The sequence below is a fragment of the Phoxinus phoxinus genome (genome assembly GCF_949152265.1).
Source record: "Phoxinus phoxinus genome assembly, chromosome: 20".
In the NCBI taxonomy this organism is placed as follows: domain Eukaryota; kingdom Metazoa; phylum Chordata; class Actinopteri; order Cypriniformes; family Leuciscidae; genus Phoxinus; species Phoxinus phoxinus.
The window spans coordinates 17,444,183-17,464,631 of NC_136895.1; the positions used below are offsets into that span (position 1 = coordinate 17,444,183).

The window sequence follows — 20,449 nt, forward strand, 5'->3', positions numbered from 1 at the left end:
ACATTGGAGAGGGGTGTCAGGTAGAGGAGAAGGCAGTTGATAATAGGCTATATATCTTCATGAATGAATGTATGAAATACACGCAGGGAAATCAGTACCATCATCTGAGAGCCTTTGATCTTGGGCCTTTGTTAGTTCATTGCCACGGATTTTGAGTGATTTGGGAAAGGATGCCCTGCGAGACTCGCCAGAATTTGGTGTAAACCTCAAAGGACCACCTTGCGGAGAGCGATAAGACGGTATCAGTGAGCCAGCGACCCCGGGTTCATCCATCAGACAGGGATGAGAGCCACTGGCCTGTGTAGCTAGTGCTGTTCGGCAGACATACCACCTCGAGCTTCCCACACATTCCCTCAACCCAATCTGCTTTAGGCTATATTTACTCGCATTATTTCTAGGTGTTAATAATATAAACACCCAGCCCGACAACATTAAATTGACCTTTCCAAGATGCAGACTACCATCTCATGATTGGCTCAAATTGACCCTTCACACTTGAGGTAAGTTCTCATTGAGTTCTTCAAACTTGTAAACAACTCGAAATTTTCGGCTCTTTTACTCATTTCCCCATAAACAGGAAAGGGGTTGTTCTGTTCCACGCGTGTTGTTTCTAGACTCGTGATCCGATGATGATCTGCATTACCTGTCACGATTCTCAGTGCTCAAGGACGAACTAGTCGTGAACGCGCAGATGTCACGACCAGCTTCCTGCAAGCCTCCCTGGTGAAGAGGTGAGTTATGGCTGTTTCACGGCAGCACTGCGCGAATCACGATGTTAAATTATTTATCACCACCACATCCCAAAGGAAGTCGAAACAAAATGTTTTGGACTTTAAAGTTTTTATTTAAATTTACACAACCGTTACAAATAGTTTTTACGTAGGCCTACAAAAAAAAAAAAAAAGTTTGAGTTAGAATGCGCTAAACTAGCCATAAGCTAGTTGTCGCCTGAGGTAAACATTGGTGCGAGCGACAAAACATAATAGTGTTAATAAGGCTATCACTATATAGCTATGCTAGCTAGGCTATGCACACAACCAAATATTCTAAATATAGGCTACCGCTAGTCTAAAACGACTGACTGGTGGTAAGTGAAATGTCCAAGACACACACACACACAAATGTTTTCCTCAGACAAATGTCCAACCAATTGTGCGCCGAAAATTGCGGACATTATAACTGAAGATCAACTCTGAATAAAGAACCTATTAAAAATAGTCGACTTTAGCCGCAGTCGTAGATAAATATTGTATTTTACTTTGGGAAAAAACACAAGTTTTAAAACCCAAGCCTATTTATGTGGAAATAAATAAATGGCGGGGAAAGACATAATATAAGACATTAGTTTTTAACAGAACAGACTTCGGCTATAACAAATACCGGTAGGCCTATGCAGTAGTCTAAAACTAGACCTAAGGCTACAACGTGTGTGTGTGTGTGTGTGTGTGTGTGAGAGAGAGAGAGAGAGAGAGAGAGAGAGAGAATTATGATAACGCAGTAGGCTAAATCCATACTACTTCATAGAACATACTTTTTTTTTAGCGGTCGCGAAGTAATTAGCCTAACTTACTTATAATAAGTAACGTAGCCTACTCTAGAGAATGCGATTTCGGACGCAGCATTTATTCACTATAAGTACCGGCTAGTTTATTCAAAACTATGTTGTTGTTGTTTTTTTTAAATGTTTTTATTTTATTTTTTACCAAATTTAAAAACAGAGGGAAGTATACAATTATAAATACGCCCTCTAGTGGAGGAATTTTATATTGATTGCATCATGAATTCTCAGAAAGTGTCTCTGCAAATGTTCTCGATGCTGCATCGCCACCCTATGGTTAGAACCCTGTATGACACACACTCTTTACTTAGCCTGTGCTGAAAATAATGAAGTACTGAAATTATGCCCATGTTACTGGATATAATTTATGTAAAGAAAACAGGAAAAGGTTAAAGGGATAGTGCACCCATTTCTTTCTTCTGCTGAACACAAAAGAAGATATTTTGAAGAATGTTGGTAACCACACTTTGATGGGCCCCCTTGACTTCCATAATATATATTTTTCCTACTTTGGTAGTCAATCGCTCCCGTCAACTGTTTGGTTACTGACATTCTTCAAAATATCATCTTTTGTGTTCAGCTGAAGAAAATAATTCATACTGGTTTGGAACAACTTGAGGGTGAGTAAAAGATGACAGAGTTTACATTTTTAGGGGTGAACTATCCCTTTAAGGACATTTTCTTCTCTTTTGTATTTTTTACATTACAGGTCCGACTTAATCTGCTTTATAATGTAGTTTTATGTATATGCTACTTCGGACCATTTAAGACATGATAATATAATATTACCATTCAGAGATGAAAACTGTGAGCTTATTCTGTACAAATAATAATACAAATCTTTATTAATTCACAACGAAGTCCACCCGGGAAAATCAAAGCTATTAACAATTCAGTCAGTCACAGAGCTGTTAGGATTCTTTGGTAGTTCTTTGGTAGATACAGTAAGTGTTTTTAGAACAGTATCTTTGTGTTTATATAATATGTGATCAATAATCAGTGCATGTTTTGTGTCTCGCAGGTACCCAAAATGTCCACTAGATAGAGCTATTCACTAAGCTCCTCCTGCATCTGTGTCCCGTCTTCAGTCCGTATAAGGTCATGCAGTTTGTCTTCACTAAAGAGAGGAGCTTTATGGAAAGTTGTTTTCACAAGGAAGACATTCTTTCCACTTAAACCAGGTCACGCCACCCCTCTTTTGACATATCTGGCTTGTGCAACCTACTTGTAGGATTATGAACAAAGTAGAATTATGGACCTTCATATAAGACATATAAGTCTAACTATTGACAGATTTTCATAAAAAATGAAATCCCCAAGTGCAACATTGGCAAATACGGCTTGATTTGTGTATGACACACACAAAACTTGAAGAAATATAAGTTATATAATCTGTAGCCGGTTATTTCCAGTGCTCTAAAACTGTTCTTTTGTATCTCCGAAGGTTTTTGCACCAAAGGGCGTCTGTTGAATCTCCCGTTACAGAGTCAGCAGAATAAGTTGCGTTTGATGTGGCTGTTGTAAACCGTACTACAGTATCCCACAGCTGGCACACTGTAAGTGACACGGCGTCATAGAGTGAGAGCGAAGGAGAAATGAGGTCATGAATAAACAGAAGTGAATGGGGTCAGTGTGCTGTTTTCTCCTCAGGTCCTAGTACAGAGTATTTTTTCAGAGCCTCGCTTGGCAAGAGGTTGAGGGTGTGTTCCTGCCGCCGTTGTGGGTGGAATTGCTGGATTCACAACATTAGCCTGCGCAAAATATTTGTAGCCATATACCTAGCATTACCAGATGGTGTCAGGTTTTAGTACTGAATGATTACCATATTCATACACTGATATTTATATCCCTTACAAAAGAGGAATGCAACTTATTTTTGTACTATGATATTTACATGCTACTCCAATAATTCCACCATGATACATACCCTAAATATTTTAGTTTACTTCATCTGTTACCTTAGGAAACACCATAGCAAAACATGGCATTAACATGGTAATTGCCCAAAAAATGTAATGTGCATTACCCCTGCAAAATGTATGTTTTTGTGGGACGTTGTACTAGCACGGTATTTTGGACATGTACCATGGTATTCTCTGAACAAAATCAATACAAACATTTCAGTGCCATAATATATTATACTATATACTATACCAGCACTGTAGTTTCACCACAGTACACTTTTGTAAGGGTACTGTGGTGTCATGCCCATTGAATCCATAGTTTTACTATGGTACAAATCCCAAAAATATCATGTTACGTATCCATGAATCCCCAGTTATGGTAAATGTAGGAATAAATGTACTATTGTACAAACATAGAAATTCTAGATCAACATAGAATTGCATGACACAGGTCCAAAAAAAATACCATGGTATAAGTCATGTGAAATAAACAATCACGTTTGGTCTGTAGGAATTTCCCCTTGCAACCGCAGAAATCCTTTGACTGTTTACGTCAAACATGCCATGCTGTGCACTCTCCGCATTCCAGGTATTGTGGGTCATTATGGAGCATAATTGTATGGTGGGGTTTAAGTGTAGGGGGCAAATAACGAAGGATGAGATCATAAGCGAGAGGAGTGTGTGTCGTGGCTACAGATGTGCGCTATCGCTCTCTCTCTAGCTCTTATCTCTGCAGGTTGAGAGAGTGATTCATCCATCAGCTCGGCTCGGTCTGCTGTTTCTCAGCTCTATAAATACACAGCCCACGCTAAATGTGATACTGAGGGGGCGCTGCTGTCCAAGTACAGTTACCTCACAAGCGTGTGCATGCGGGTCTTTCACCTTTCCACGTCAATCTCTGAATCACCAGCCAGGTCACAGCATTCTTTTTTTATCACTGCGGATCCTGGTGCATTTTCTTGGAGCGGACTGGCGTGCAGAATCCAGTCTATTTAAAACCAAGGTTGAGTGGCTCTGCGTGGGGGAGGCGGATGTGTCACATTGCTTTATGTTCATAGATGATCTGCCATATTAGCATGCCTGCTACCCAGACAGCCTCTGATTATGTTTTGGCTGGAGGCGTGATGAAATCACGTGTGTTGGTCTGTGCACGCAAATGTGTGTCTGAGTGCGCGCATCTCAGGTGTTGAACCTTGACCTCCGGGGGGTCCTCGGGCTCCTGGTCATGGTGAAATTAAGGGACTGTCTGGTAGGAGGGGTCTGTCTGAGGCGAGATTGATTTGAAGTGATGCTGTTTTGACCGCTGTATAGTTAGCCCGGAGGGAGTGGTTTTTTAGACTCACTTATAATGAGGGACGTGTCTTCTACCTGGCAGACATGCTAATGCAGATCACGTTAGTTATCATTACAGTAAGAGGAACAAAAGCAAAAGGAGCCGCTGTCATCGACCGCACATTTATTTTTGACACACAACATTTATGACTTCATTGGCAACTGCTCCATTTTTGAAGCAGGACCGTCCAGAATCACGATTGTTTTATGTTCCTGTAACTCAATTGGTAGAGCTCGTTCCAAACAGCACTTGGGTTTGATTCCCAGGGAATGCACCATCATAAAATATATACGCTAAACCTGCATAAAGTGTCGACCAAATGCACAAACTTGAGCATTTCTTGTTTTTGACTCTTTGCGGTGACATCTGACGTTTGATCCGCCCCAGAGTCGTGCCTGTACTGAGGGCACTTTAAGCTATCGCGTTCAGACAAAGCATTCTGGGCAGCGCTAGGTGTAAAGAGATTATATACCGTATGTGTTTTATCCTCCTCGTGAATGTGACTGTCTTTGAACAATAAGGCAGCTTGCTGGCAGGAGGTTGGCCCTCTTTGCCCCCGGGGTGTATGTGGGGGTTGGGAAAAGCTGTTGGGAGTATAAAAAAACGAGGAGGTGGCGGCGGAAGGGGGGCGACCATGCTGTTTGTGTATTGTGTCATGACAGAGGTGGTGTGTGACATGAAGGGGTAAAAAAGGAGTCCTAGAAGGCGTAAGTGGGGAGTGGGGGTTGCTGAAGAACCTCCGGCAGGAATGTGTTTACCTCACACGCCCTGCCCCCACTCATCCGTGACCCCCATCACAGTTCCCAGGATGGGGTCCTGATTTGGGGGATGTGTCCCCTTTGTCTCGAGGTTTTTGTCGCTCTCATTACCATTTGACTCCTTGAGGGGTTTCGAAGCGAATGGAGTTAAAGTTTGGTTCCCCCTAAACAAGCAGTCCACAGCATTCCCTACAAATCAGTCCATGCGGAAAAACATGTCATCTGAGGACATTTGTCTGTGGCTAATTGACGTAAATTTCACACATTTATGATTTTTTTGCCCCTCCTCTATAGGATTCTGACATCCGTTGAGATGTGTCATTAGCTTGAGTCACATTTCTGATGCACACACGTGAATCCACGGTTTCCTCTTGGGATGAATTTAACAGCTTCCACTTGTTTCCCCTCAGAGAGGAAGAGCAGTCTGTGGGCTAATATCTGGTGTACCTCAGGGCTCACACTAACCCTCAGAGTAATTGAAATAATAACGCACGCTGCCTGGAGCACCCGGAGTGATTACACTGTTTGGGTTGCTAATTCCACTTTCCCCCTCGCGCGACTACAAACAAGGTAATGCATCGGCCCGCCTCAGTACTCTTGTTTGTTGTTGTTCCGCAGCTTGACGACTGCGATCTCTTCCACCCCCCCGGGGAGACTGGGGTGTTCTTGTCTGCTAAATATCTCCAAATGACCACAGAGGTACAATGGCTCCTTATCTTGAGAAGGGATAAATCGTTGTTGAGAAAAGTTGCTGGCTAAAAGAAACTACTGTTTTTTTGTGATATTTTGTGCATGTTTTGCTAACTTTATTAGCTTGATTATCTACAAATTTATTTAATCAATCTTAGAAGTTTGTTGCAATTCAGCCTAACTAGTTATCTAGTCCTTTCAATGCTATCTGGAGGGCTAGCTTTAAAATTAGTTTTAGTTAGCGATCCAATACTGCTAGTTTATTAATTAAATCACCATTGTTCTTTAGCTCTGATTGTTTATTTTTACTTTTAGCTAGTTACTCCTCAACATTGCTCTAATACTATGTTTGGCTAACATTTTTAGCAAGGAAACCTGCTTATTTCTTTTGTTAATCTATAGAAAAGTTAGTTGTAGTTGATTTCAAACTAGCTATAAACACAAATCTAGGTATTTCAACTCAATATGAAGAGCTAGTCTAAATACTGCTTGTTTATTAACTACTTATGAGTATGTTTATTTGTAATGCTTGAAAAACTGGTAGGGAGAGTTTTGGACTAAAGTAGTAAAACTTGTGGTGGAACCTAAACAATCACTTGACGGTAATGACATGGCATGATTTGCTACTGATGAGATGGTAGAAGGGCGGCACCCAGGATACAGGTCAAGCCACATGACCGTAAAGTGAGCTCACCTCTCGCAATTATGTGCTTTGTGCTCGTTCAACCAGTTTGGAGTGTAACACCTTAGGAACACACCTTTGCCTCAGGCTCTTGTCTGTCTCCACATCCAGTTGTCAACAAGCTTGTCCTTTCTCTCACAAGCAACATTGTTTTGAAGGTTGTGGAGGAGTGACGATTGTTTTGACATTAAGTTACAGACTTGGTAACATCTTTTTATTGATACAAGAAGTGGTAGGGAAGCTATTATATAATTGCTCATGTTGATACTATAGTCAGTGAGGTTTGTTTTTCTACTGTGTTTTTCTGGGAGACATACATCACTTTTGAGGTGTGTAATTCTGGAGTCCGGATCGCTGTCGTGCCTCCGGCTAGAACCAATGCAACATAGGCTTGTGATGCACAGCAATGACATTAAAACATCCTTGCTCTAACATCCTCCTAATGCTGTTTTTCTCTCACTGCTCTGTTTACGAAAATAGCAACCGCCATACAGGGCCAACAGCTACACACACACACACACACACACACACACACACACACACACACACACACACACACGCACTGAAACTGAATGAAGCAAAATAAACACACTCAGCTGTTCACTGCACTGGACAGCGTGAGGCTCAGGGAGGTGTCGTGTCACTCCCTTCCAAACATTGCCCCACTTCTGTCCTGGTTATGCAATTTCAAGGGTAATAATATAGGACAGAGTGTCCTCGCCGCTCCGGACTTATGAACAAACAGATAGGAAGGGTGATAAAGAGAGAGATTGAAAGGAAGTATCTACATATCTACGTCGTGTAATCTATCTATCTGTCTGCCGTTCTATCTATCTATCTGTCTGTCTGTCACACACACACACACTTATATTCTGCTACTGTTCTGGACAGATCAAATTAAATTGGACACCCAAGCACCCAAGGATGTTTTTCATACAGTAGCACCACCCCTCCTCCACGCCACACAAAGACACAAACAAAAACATGCGTTTCCAACACCCTCACCCTTCTCACGCACACATACGCAAACAAACAAACGAATACACACTCAGGCCAGATTTGCAGCTGATGTCAAACAAGGCCAGCAGCCCCTCCCCCCAACAACAGCCCCCACTACAGATTCACTGAAGTCATGCTGGGACAGCATCTGCCGTCACCAATACCTCCACCCCCCCATTCCTTCCAAATCTCCCCTTCTGCTCCGACATCCCCCTTCCACCACCTTTTGTTTCCGCTCCACACACACACAAGATATCTGGCCTTTTATTGCCCAATTTGTCCTCTATACACACTGTAATTTTTCTAAACATTCTTATTAGCCATAGCAGCACTGCATACCCCTACAGAGTAAACTGTACTGAAACCATGACCTGTCAGATAGTAATACCATAGTCCTTTTTTATACACCATGGTTTTCACATTAGTGTTCAAAAACACAGTACCATGGTACTTCAATATGTAACCTGGTACTGAATGATTAGCATAATATTTACCATGCTATTTATATTTACATTTACTTCAATACCTTAGTACCATGCCTAACACACCCCCATTGTATTATTATAGTATAATTTTAAGCATGTAATTAAAAAAAAAAGTACCACCATGGTATTTTGGACATGATTCCATGGTACTATTATGGTATTTTGGAAATGTACTGGTATTTTAGACGTGTACCATGGTATTACCATGGTATTTTGGACATGTACCATGGTATTTTAGACATGGTACTATCATGGTAGTTTAAACATGCACCATGGATGTATTATGGTAATCTAAGTTAGAAGTACCATAATACATGGCTTTTAGTACCAAGCTATATTTTAAAGTGCCATGTGATACCATAAATGTACCATAGTACCGGCACAGTACTTTCTGTTAGAGATTGCCATGGTACCATGTCCAAAATACAATGGTATCGTTAAAATATCATGATAATATTATATGATTTTGTTAATGAGTTCAAAAAATACCATGCTATTACTATCCCAAAACCATGGTACTATCTCCATAGTATCATGTCCAAAACAATATGGTCCATTTTAGTGCTTTTTTGGTATTACCTTGGTATTACCATAGTACCATGTCCAAAAACTTGGCAATGTAATGTTTGTTTAGTGTATGTTATCACGTCAAAGAAAGGCCATCACTCTTTTCTACTGTACTCAGCTGTTCTGTGTTCCCGGCCCGGCACACAACTCTATTTTTAAAGTGGCACCATCAGCCCCAGTGGGTGGCCCAGGATTTCCTGTTTGTGATCAACTTTCAGCCTGAGCTCTTGCTGGAAGGTTCCACTCTCTGGCTCAGTCTGCGTCTTGCGTATAAAATCCGCTAGTCTCCTTTGGCATCTGTTGACTTGGCATGTAGCAGGAAATCGCAGCGAGCATGGCTGCGTAGCCGTAATCTGCTGGCCTCCTGCGGGTCACTAGAGCAGGAGGCTAATGAACTGGATTGTGTGACCCGCTGGACTGCCAAGCACTGTGGGAAACGTATTTAAGAGGGGTTAAAGTCAATGTTGGCTATTACGTCTATGTCATCATACGTGCACGCTGCAGTGTCTTGGACACATGTTCCATCTTGTTCAGATGTGAAAACGTTTATGAGAAATTACATTAACTCCTCAACGGTTCTTTGATAGTTTAGATGGGGTAGTTCAAGGGCGGCGCTCGTTCTGAGCAGGTGTTGAATGAGATAAGAACATTTTGGTCTACGACAGGAGAAAAAGACGACGTAGTGTCACCTCTTTAGTGTCCTTTTTTCCTCTTTCATAATATGTTAAAGGAAAATGTGGCTTTTTTTAACCCACCCTCATGTTGTTCATTCTTCACAGCAGGGTATGTTCTTCTTCCGCTCTTCTTCATAAAATGAAAGTGAATGAGAACAGGTGCTTTACAGCTCCAAAAATGATAAAAAGCACAATAAATGTACTGCAAAAATAGTCTGCATGATTCATATTCATATCTAACCTACTCCAACTCAACCCGCTCCGAGTGGGATTCAAACAAGTGTCTCCAGCATGGGAGGTGGGCGCACTAACAAGGACGCAAAAAGACCACAGCCTCTAGTGTCTGTCACCAGTGACCCTCTGGAGGCCAGGGGAGTGAGTTTTACTTGCGCCGCTCTTACTAGCTGGCCTCCGTTGCACTCACTCTCCTAAACCTCACTCTCATCCGGGTCACGGCACCAATGTAACCCCTCTGGTTCTACTCGACCCGCTCAGAGCAAGATTCAAACCAGTGTCTCCAGCATGGGAGGTGGGCGTGCTTACAAGGACTCTAAAGACCGCAGTCTCTAGGGTATGTCGCTAGTGACCCTCTTGAGGCCAGGGGAGTGAGTTTTACTTGCACAGCTTACTAGCTGGCCTCCGTTACACATATATCAAGCAAACATCTGAGGTGTTATCTCCAGAAAATACAGTGGCCTTCTGCATTAACTTTCATTGTACGGAAAAGAGCAGTGTGAATATTCTCCTAAATGTCTGTTTTTGTATCCCACAGATCAAAGAAAGTCATACTGGTTTGGATTTTAAGGTACTTTGAGGTAAGTAAAATGTGACCAAATCTTTATTTTTGGGTAAACTATCCCTTTAAAAGGATTCTTCATTGGTTTCTTAAATTACCTTAGGTTCACCAAAGACCCTCCTCAGTATGTTTGCTATATAGTGTTCTTAGGTTGAGTTAAATGTTTTTTTTTTTGTAGTACAAACAATCTTGATGTTACATCAAGGTTTTCTTTTAAACTAGAGAACTGTTTCTGCTGTGACTTTAGTCTGTAAAACTCTTCTAATTTAACCTTTTATCAAGATCACATTGTTTCCCCTGTGTTTGCTTCACTTTAGAAACAGTCGCCAAGTCAGAAGCAAAAACTGTCTGCTCCCGAATGAGTCTAAACGTTTGAAAAACGTTTCCTCAGTGGCAGGCCAGAGAGAGAAAAAGGTGTCCTTTATATTCTCACTGTTTCCATACGGCATATGGTCTTATAATAGGTGGAGTGGCTTGGTGCCTGGACGGAGATCACTTTACTAAATTGTTGCTAAGCACTACAGTACAATGTTTTCTTTGTTTTGACAAAGAGTACTGATAGTTTTCATTACTACACCCCAAAAAGAGTTGACCACATTTCGACCAACAACCAAAGTTTCATAAAAGTAGTTAATATATGATGAGCACCATTTTTATTCATAAAGTTTACATAGGTATGCTTTCATGAATGGGACGAACTACTGTACAACTATGCATAGTGTTCGAGCGAGCTCCTTTGTGTTTATTGTTGTGTCAGCTGCTGTTGGTTACTAAGCCACTTTGACTCTCCAGTGCAAAGCTTGTTTTGTCTCCCTGGTAACTTTTGCCACACAAAAACACTTACTGTTGCGTCAAAACCAAGAAAACCGGCGGTTCTGACCTTGATTTTTGGACTTGTTTAGATATAGATGATTATGTGATGTCATTACAACCCAGAGGCAAAGTTCCCATCAAGGAATATTTATGATATTCGTTACTAGGGACTAAGGACAAATAGAACTGTAGACGTAAGATTTAGTCACTGAACAACAACAAAAATCACCTCTGCTTCATATCATATTTGGATGGGTCCTGTTTAGAGTCATGGTGAGCAAATAAAAAGTCCTCTGAAGAAAATTTCCCTTTAACTCTAAACTGAACTTTGACCATTTCAAGGAACTAACCCAGTGAGAAACCTACGAAGGTATTTTTGCCCAAGCAAAAAAAATTTATACTTCCTCTTTATTTAGTGGTCGGAGCTCAAAAAAAGCTTTAAAAACTAACAAAGATTTTATTGGTACAAACGTTTTGCAGTGCCAATTAGCCAAATCAATAATTAAAAATAGTCAAAAATAAGGTAAATGCAACTCTATATCTCACAATTTTGACTGTATTTCTCCCAGTTGTGACAATATCTTGTAACTCTGACTTTGTCTCACAATATGACTTTATTTCTTATTTACTTTTTCTCACAAGTATCTTTTTCTTTTACATTCACTCTAGAAGAAAAAAGTTTAGACTCTTGAGTTTACTCTCAAGCAGAAATGGTATACCCAGCACACAGTTTTAAACTTGCTCCTTAGCAACCACATAGCAACACCCTAACAACTGCACCTTAGCAACTGCATACTGCATAGTAACTACATAGAAACAAGCTAAAACCAGAACACCTTAGCAACTGCACTGTAATGCCCTGGCAAACAGTCAGATCACCCTAGCATCAACACTCTAGAAACTACACCTTGGATGTAGTAGAACATGCTGAAACCGCACATGACACTTTAGTGTCTTAACTGCATAGCAACGCCCTGGCAGTTGCCCGGAACACCCTAGTCAAAACTTTTCTTACCTTAGCAACTGCATAGAATTTTTTTGGCGAACACCCTAGCAACTGCATAGCAACACCCTGTCAACCACTTAGATTAATAGCGGTGAGTTTTATGTGGGCAACAAAGTAGTTGTTCTCTTTAAAAACAAATATATCTAGTTAAAAATGAATGCTAGATGTTTTGCTATAAATCACAGTCATTGCATCTGAGGACTTTCTAATTTTTCTCAGTCATTTTGCTTTATTTCCAGATTTAATCATAGACTCGTTCTTACGTAGTAGAGCATGTTCGCACATGCACACTCTTCAAAAACAGTGCTTTAAATTTCTCTTGACAAACTAAAAGACGTAAATGGCATTTGTATGTATTCTAAATAAAATAAATAGATTGTACTGAATGTCAGCTTGCTCATTTGGCTCAAGATAAGGATTTATTAAGTCATGCAAACAAGAAACTATGCTTCTAACCACAGGTCGAGAGCTGTCGTTCCAACCACACAACTTTGTGATGCTTCTTGCTAATGTTCGTTAGAACTATGGTTTCGGGAAACACAGACTCGTTGAACTATGCTGAATACGACGGAACTTGCGACCATAGTTGGCTAACGATGCTTTTGGGAAACAAACCCCAGATCGGATTTTTGCGTGGTTTATGTGAATTTCTCACGCCACGTAAACCGTTAACGTCAGATTGTTATAGGAAACATTCTGAAAGTCGCTGCAGAAACAAGGTTGTGTCGCAAAGTGCCGAATAAGCATAAAACGACAATATAACGGAGACATGTTTTGAAACCGGCAGAGACGACTGCTTAAGACAACATCTGAATTCCAAACCCCTCCATGTTGTTGTTGTTTTTGTCGTATGCCTACCAACACAACGTCATTGCCGTAGAAACCAATGCAGATTTTCAGTAAACCGAAAGAGCTACATGGACACACAAATCGGATTTGTACAGTTGCGATTCACAGTGTGGACAGTCAATCATTTTTGATCAGATTCCAATCTGATATACAAATAATTCGATTTGGACAGACAGTGTGAACGTAGCTTTAGTGCGTGTGTGTTCATGCTTGACTAACGTGAAATTTCTCACTATTTTCAGATCCGTCTATGGCATGGCTCCTGTTGGGACATATGACCCTCCTGTAACGACAAAGCATGAGAAAGGTACACCAGCCTTCTTTCTCATAGCGGCCATCTGTTTACTCTAATTGCCCCAAGCTTCCTTTGCTCTCAACATGCCCCAGCTTGTAACGTTTGAGGAGACACCTAAACGTTCAAGCCTGTTGTCATTGCAAAAGCCTCACATATCAGTTCCATGACTGTTTGCTATCCGAGTCTATAAAGCTTTTGGGAACTGCAATTAAACTCGACCCCACGCCCAACAGAAAACATACATCAATGTGACGTTTTGCACGTGTAGTTCGTCTCTGGTCTTCTGGCCCGGTCCTTCAAGGTGGACCCTCCCCCCAACCCCACGTCTCTACGACAACACCCCCTTCCTTCACCATCCCAGGCTGCTCCTGTTTCAGGAAGCCCGGCCCTGTCACTGATCCCATGCTGGCATTTTTCCCAGGATACCCCTCCCCCGGTCCCATTTTCCCTCCAACAACCTCCTCCTCCTCCAATCCTCGGCACCCTCCCCCACCCAAATCCTTTTCCCCTCCTGTCCTCTGCCAGTTTCCCAAGATAAACAAAGACTTCAGTTTGTCTGGGCTCCGGCAGGGGTCAAAAGGAATGAATAGTGGGGCCATAGCGAGGGCTCTTTCTCTCTCCCCTCCTTGAAAAGATCACTGCCGAATTGTCTTTGTGATTGTGTTCCTGCGGGGTGGGGGGGAAGGGCGTTGAGTCATTGTAGACCAGTTTCAAAGTTCTAACTGCTTGGCGGTTACGACTTTCAGTTCCCTGTTTGATTTTATTGCACACTAGAGTAGTAGTTTCCCTGTTTGTTTTGCAGTCTCACATAAACAGCCTAATCTGAGATAATCCGAATGACGTGGTGCCATATTTTGACATTACTCACAAATACAATATGCACAGATTTCGTATTTATTTTCTTCGCCAGAGGAAGCACCTCTGATCTTTTGGCGGATTACAGATGGTTTGCTAGTGTTTTGAAGGCTTCTGATTAGGTTCTGTAATTCCTACACACACAAAGCTGATTTGAATGGCCGATGACTCCTTTAAGCTGTCGCATGAATATGGGAGACTTCACGTATTGGTTTGTGAGATTATTCTCACACTTGTCGCCCAACCCCCTCAGATAGTTTTGGAGGAATACTGTTTGAATACCTTTGTTTACTCTAGGTGGATGAGTAGCATTCTGGAGACTGATGAGATCATTGACTAAATGCTTTGTGGGACAATGTGTCAATGCGGAGATATCCATCTTGCTGAATGAGTGGTCAAAAGTTTTCCTGACTTTCTGTTTGCTTTGAACAAAAGAACTGATGGAGTAGATCTTGTCTCTACTTGTATTCAGACGGGTGTTTTGTTCAGGCATCTTTCTGCCCTGCTCTATGGGACTGACTATGTTAGACAGGGACACGGCATGGCTCTTAGCACACAATAAATCACCTATACACCTAAAACAGTCCTTGACATCTTATCTTTTTTGCTTGATATAGTCTCTTTTTGCTGTTCAGAGCTATTATAAGAGCTTTGCTAATTAGCAATTCAAGTATCACTTTTAATATTTCTAAAACTTTCGTTAGGGATTTGATGTATTGAACTTTGATTTTGATGTTACTTTTCTAAATGTTCATACTGTTGATTTTTGCTTGGCCAATGATAAATTGGATTTTAAAAAAAGTCCTATAGATTTATATTGAAGTGGGGGTATGATATCAATGGACTAAAATATCATAGTGTCTTTAGATGGTTTGTTAGTCTTTAGTCAAGTTGTCTAAGAATACATGACCCAATGTGCAATCAAATATTTGTGTATCAAATAGGTGCGGTAACATTTACCAGTGTTCAGCAAATTTTTGGGGGCAAAATCCAGTCATTTCAATCCACACAATCTGGAATTGCATGCAGATTTCGCAACAAGTTCAATGAATTTACTAGGTTGACCAATAGAAAGTTGCTTGGTTTGCAAGTGTCTTCCATGCGAGTGGTGCTTCATGCAACCCTGTACTTGATAATGGATCTTTTCGCCTGCAGGATTTCGCTAATCTGACCTTTAGTCCGATTTTGCGAAAACTGGATCAGTATGATCTCAGTTGAACATTGAGCATTTACATGACATTTTAAGAAGACAAATTATTGTTTTAGTCCAACTGGAATATAAATTTTATAGTGCAAATAACTTGGCCTAGTTAGTAACCACCCATAGCACCCGAGCAATAGCATAACAACAGTTCAGAATGCTCAAAAATCTTGTTGTTGCATTATCATTTTGCATGAGTCTGATCTGCCACACCATTACCTGATAATTTACCAAAACTTTAATCAGATCAACGTTCCCGCTAAATTTCGTTTGACTCTAACATTCCAGACCCACATGCTCTCCTAATGCATATCGGCAGGAAACGTTTTCACAACTTTGCTCTTTTCCTCCCACCCCCACCCCCTTTCCTTCCAGGACAGAGGAATGCAGGAGCGAGAGGCCAGTCAGGAGAGGACAGCTGGATGTGTTTAAGCATGCTTTGTGAAACAGCCAGTGATGTTGCATCACATGCGACAAACATTTTTAGATCTATACGTTGATTTTGGATCGGACTTCCCAATGTCAGTGATAACTTTAGGTATTATGTTATTAAAGGAACTGCAGAAATTTGGGGAAAAGTCCACTGCAGCCAAGAGGTACATGTCAGGCCACGCCCTCGTCATCTGCTCCAGCTCTGTTGCTGTTCTGTGCTGGTGTGGTCAGCTGACTTGGCCGTGGCCGGGATTTGAATGACCCACATTTCTCAAACGAGCAGGGTGAGAGAGCAGCTTTACTCTTGCCTTCTGGTCTTTCTCAAGGGAATGTATCTATCTATAGCTACCCATGTCTGTGTGAAAGAATGCGGCCACACCGAGCACCAAGCTGGTTCTGCTGGTAACGTCAGCTTTCGATGTAGAGAAATGTTTTTTGTTTTTTTTACACACACATATATATTTCTCACACTTTAAAAAGCTGAGCACACTGTTTAAAACCGTAAGCTTTTTCTACCTGATCTGACCTTTACAAATCACTTTCCCCCCACACCTTTCCACCAGTGAATTTTCCTGTTTTCTAGTTATTTGATTACTGAGGAAGGGTTTACATTTTTTTTTTAAATCAGAGATTCAGTTTTAAAATATTCTATATTATCGTTGTAATTATTATATTTTATATGCTAAATTATACGTTTATAGACTTTTCCAGGTGTGGAAATCACAATTTTAAAGAGTAATGATATTTCCATGACCCAAAAGCTTTTAACCTAATGTAGCTCAGTCATATTTATGATTCCTTTATAAACTGACTTTTTCTGTACATATTACCAGACACGTTCAAATTCCACTTATCACAATGACTGCATTCTTGCCCAGTGAATTAAATAAATGTCTCCATAATTACTCGTACAAAATGAAACACTTCTTGAGCATAAAGTCCTTTCCTCATTGTAAATTATGAATCATGTCTCCTCTATTAATAATGCAAGACTGCTCAAGTGATGTTGCTGCATGAAAAAAAGTTTAGACATCAGTGATTCTATCATGACTGTTCTCTCTTGTAGGAAAAGGCATGTCATGTTGAATAGCCTGGGACCAAAGACAGGCCCTGCGAGAAGAGACAGCAGTCTGCGCTGAAACTGAGCCCTGCATACCACACATGCTTTAGGGGCACAATAGCTCTCTTTACAACATGCAGTAAAAATTGCTTGGAAGAATTGCAATGGAACAGCAGCTGAGCATTCTTGTTCTTCTCAAAGTTGTCGGATCACTTTGGACTATATCTAAATAGTTTTGTTTGAGGAAGCTGCGTTTTAAATATTTAAATACCCTGAATTGTATATCATTGACTCCTATATTCAGAATCAAGTGTGAAGGACATGTTCTTTACATACTTGATTCTGAATATAGGAGTCAATGATATACAATGTAGGGTTAGTAGGTCTATTTGAATATAATCAGTAAGTACAATCAACTTGGATGTTTAAGTCATTTCAACTTTACACATTAACTTAAAATGAGTTGAATCTTGTATAACTTTTTGCTTAACTTATCTTTGATGAGTTAAAGCAATGTAAAAACAAGCTGTCATAAATTTATCATATAATTTTTTACAGTGAATGGTTCCCACACCTTTTGACCAATTAATTTCTGAGAGTTTAATAAATTTCCATTTGTGATTATAGAATATTTTTGTTATATATTTCACATATTTATATAATTTAGAGGTTGCATTCAAAGTGCAATTTTTGACAATGAAATTGTCTATTGTATTATATAGGATATATTCACATTTACTATTTATAATCAGTAATTGCCATTAATTACTGCAAACCACAATTTTAAAGTTATGTCACTGTTGGAACCTTGAAAACAGCCTTAGGCTTGAATTTTTAGTCTGAAAACAGCTTATATAATTTGCATAAATGTGGATGTAGTCATGTGACTACAGTCACGTTCTCAACTTTCCACTCGTGAACAGAAAGGACAGAAACAATGCGTCATTTCACATTTTTTAATACGTGAGCACCACGTAAATTGTCATGATACCAAAATACATAGATTCAGAATGCAACATGGGAAGCAATATATACACACACTCAAATATTACATTATGTACAGGTCTTTATAAAACAAAGACATTAAAACAGTGGCCTAAACCTCGTACAGTCACGTTTGGTGTGGTCGACCCTGAATCGGTTCGGTGACAAAGTAATATTGACCTTCATGACACGTTTGCATATGTTGTAATACCCCTTGCTCACATGGCTTTTTTGAATTGTCTGAATAGAGAGTTCAACACTTCAAGAACTGTAATCCCAAGAAGTAGCACCAGCATTCAAATAGTTCCTTGCCTAGAAAGGCATGCCCGGACATCTTACAGGCCAAACTGAGCTTGTACTTTGGTAGCACCACTCATGCTTGCTGGGAAGTCCCACACTACCATGTTGAGCCCAGGCCTGACCACGTGTTACCAATGCACGCAGGGCAACCCGGATAAGAAGTATAGTACAATACAGTTAGAAAGCGACTATCGCTGTACTCCAAGGGTTCAGGTTCTTCAACATTTGGTCGCAGCAGATTTGACCACTTTCTTCAGCCTCAGCCTCAGGTTTAGCGCTGTCCTTGCTTAGAAGTCCTGAGAAACTGGAACCAAATATCGTTATGAGGTTGGACACGTTACTTGTGTCCATTTCCTCGCCTTCCTCGTCCTCTGTAGCTTTTGAGGAAGCGACTTTTGTCCTTTTTAGAGGCGAATCGTCTTTTTCCGACTCCTCCGCGCTTCTTTTCCTGTTTGAACAAACGTGCGTTTTGGGTGGTTGGTGTGATTCCCCGTTCTCTACAGGCGTTGACTCAGACTGACGTTCTGCTACTGTAGTGTCTGAGGGACTCTCCTTGGGTTCGTTAATGGTTTCCGGTGGTGTTTCAGATGAAATGCTACCAACAGACTCCAACGAAGAGTTTTGGTTTTGCTCTTGTTGTAAAGTGGAAGTACAATCCGCCTGGTTTGATTTCACCTCGTCGTCGTTTTCGCGATATTCCCGCTCTTTCTCACTCGCCTCGGGTTGCTTATTTGGTTGAGGTTCCTCTGGGCTTTCACATTCCGTTGTAGAGGGAGGGAATTTCTCCCGCTCTGAATCCATAATGTCCCATTCGTTCCCTTCGCGTTCGCCTTGAGCGTTCAGGCACGCGCCGCTGTAGTAGTCGCTCAGATAGACCTGGCGCGCGCTGCGAAGGACCAGCGATACCAGGAGGTTTTTGTGCAATTTAATGCCGCCACGTTGAATGCGTGAGTTGTAGATTTTCCCCAAGGAAATACTCATAATCCGGTGGGCTTCCACTTTGTATTCCATGGCTGGAGTCGAAACGCCGAAGTTCACACACGGTACAAAGTTCGCCAAGCGTTTCACGTTTGATTTCCTCTCTGGATTCTCCTCAAAACGTTACTGTGAATTGGCCAGCGACGCAGAAACACGTTTATTAGAAAACGTACAAGGCCGTCCCCCTCCTGTAGATCAGATTGTCCCTTGTTTTGTTGACAAAAGATTCATTCTCATTCACAAAATGCAAAATCGGTTTTATTGGCCGAGTGTAGGAGATTTCATTACCTCACACATTCTCTTCTGCACCCAACAATGATCTAGGGAGGAATGAGACCGTTTCTATTTTTAACTCGGTTTTATACTTCAGCGTCAGCGACTACACTAGCCAATCACATCTCGAGTTGAGTTCTGCCACCGTTGTGAATCACACCCCGCCAAATAGGCGGGGACCAATGGGAGAGCGCTTTGGCGATGAGTCATATTTAAATACTAACGTGGGAGAACTGTTTAAAGGGAAAGAAATGTTTTCAAGCTAAAACAGACAGATATTTTTATAATTCGCTATGTGCATTCAGCTGTTTTGACACATAGTTAAGCTCGTCTATATTTAAAACACAACGCCGTTAATGTAAGCAAATAGAATCGAATAACAAGACAAAATCAACATGTAATCAAAGTAAAACATGTTTTTACATGTCACTGGGCTTTTTCGCGGTATGATCATTGTCATACATTTAGTTTCTAAATACGTATTTTTAGATATATACATGCATGTATTATTAGTATTGCAGTTTCCACATAACAGCAGTTCTTGTTTTATAAGAAGAAAAAAGGGTACTTCCCCTTTAATTTTTTCAACTGACTTCCTCGACTGATGTAATGGTTTGTCTGCTACAGTCGTGTCACATGACTCTATTGTGCAAATCCATTGCGGTGTCTGAGCAAATGTGAATGGAGCTGTTAGTGGGGGGAAGGGCAATGTTTTGTTTGAAGAAACAGTTAGCTGCTACTCATGAACTACAATGAACAAGTGCGGCAGATTTGATCCTGATGATAATGCTTCTTAATGGCCATACTTTCATTAGGCTATATATATGTACATTTTAATTATAGCCCTAATCCGTGTGCGTTGGTTTCCCTGCATTAAGATGTGGGTCATAAACAAACCTGACAGGAAGAGCGGGCTATGACGTAAGACACTTTCAGAGGTCGTTTATCTAAATATAT

At 40.8% G+C, this 20,449-nt stretch overlaps 1 protein-coding gene and 1 long non-coding RNA gene across 6 annotated transcripts; one reads left to right on the forward strand and one right to left on the reverse strand.

Annotated features, from left to right (window-relative positions):
* The first annotated feature begins 68 nt into the window (after window positions 1-68).
* On the forward strand, window positions 69-17,399 carry LOC306988631. 5 transcript variants are annotated; one of them, XR_013795469.1, is made up of 9 exons: window positions 75-500; window positions 578-731; window positions 2,580-2,739; window positions 3,003-3,114; window positions 10,423-10,465; window positions 10,764-10,860; window positions 13,357-13,421; window positions 15,841-16,181; window positions 16,964-17,399. It is a non-coding gene; the product is annotated as an uncharacterized lncRNA (long non-coding RNA). The 5 variants fall into 5 exon arrangements; XR_013795465.1 differs by lacking the exon at window positions 16,964-17,399 and having other exon boundaries at window positions 69-500; window positions 3,003-3,184; window positions 15,841-16,915; XR_013795467.1 differs by lacking the exon at window positions 16,964-17,399 and having other exon boundaries at window positions 69-500; window positions 15,841-16,909.
* A 502-nt stretch (window positions 17,400-17,901) lies between these two features.
* ier5 (immediate early response 5) lies at window positions 17,902-19,626 on the reverse strand. Its single transcript, XM_079593165.1, has one exon. The coding sequence runs from the start codon at window positions 19,250-19,252 to the stop codon at window positions 18,419-18,421; it is 834 nt and encodes a 277-aa protein (XP_079449291.1). The 5' UTR covers window positions 19,253-19,626; the 3' UTR covers window positions 17,902-18,418.
* Between the last annotated feature and the right edge of the window lie 823 nt (window positions 19,627-20,449).

Bases quoted from the DNA above. Each gene is read 5' to 3' on its own strand.
- ier5 (XM_079593165.1), bottom strand. From the start codon at position 19,252: ATGGAATACAAAGTGGAAGCCCACCGGATTATGAGTATTTCCTTGGGG.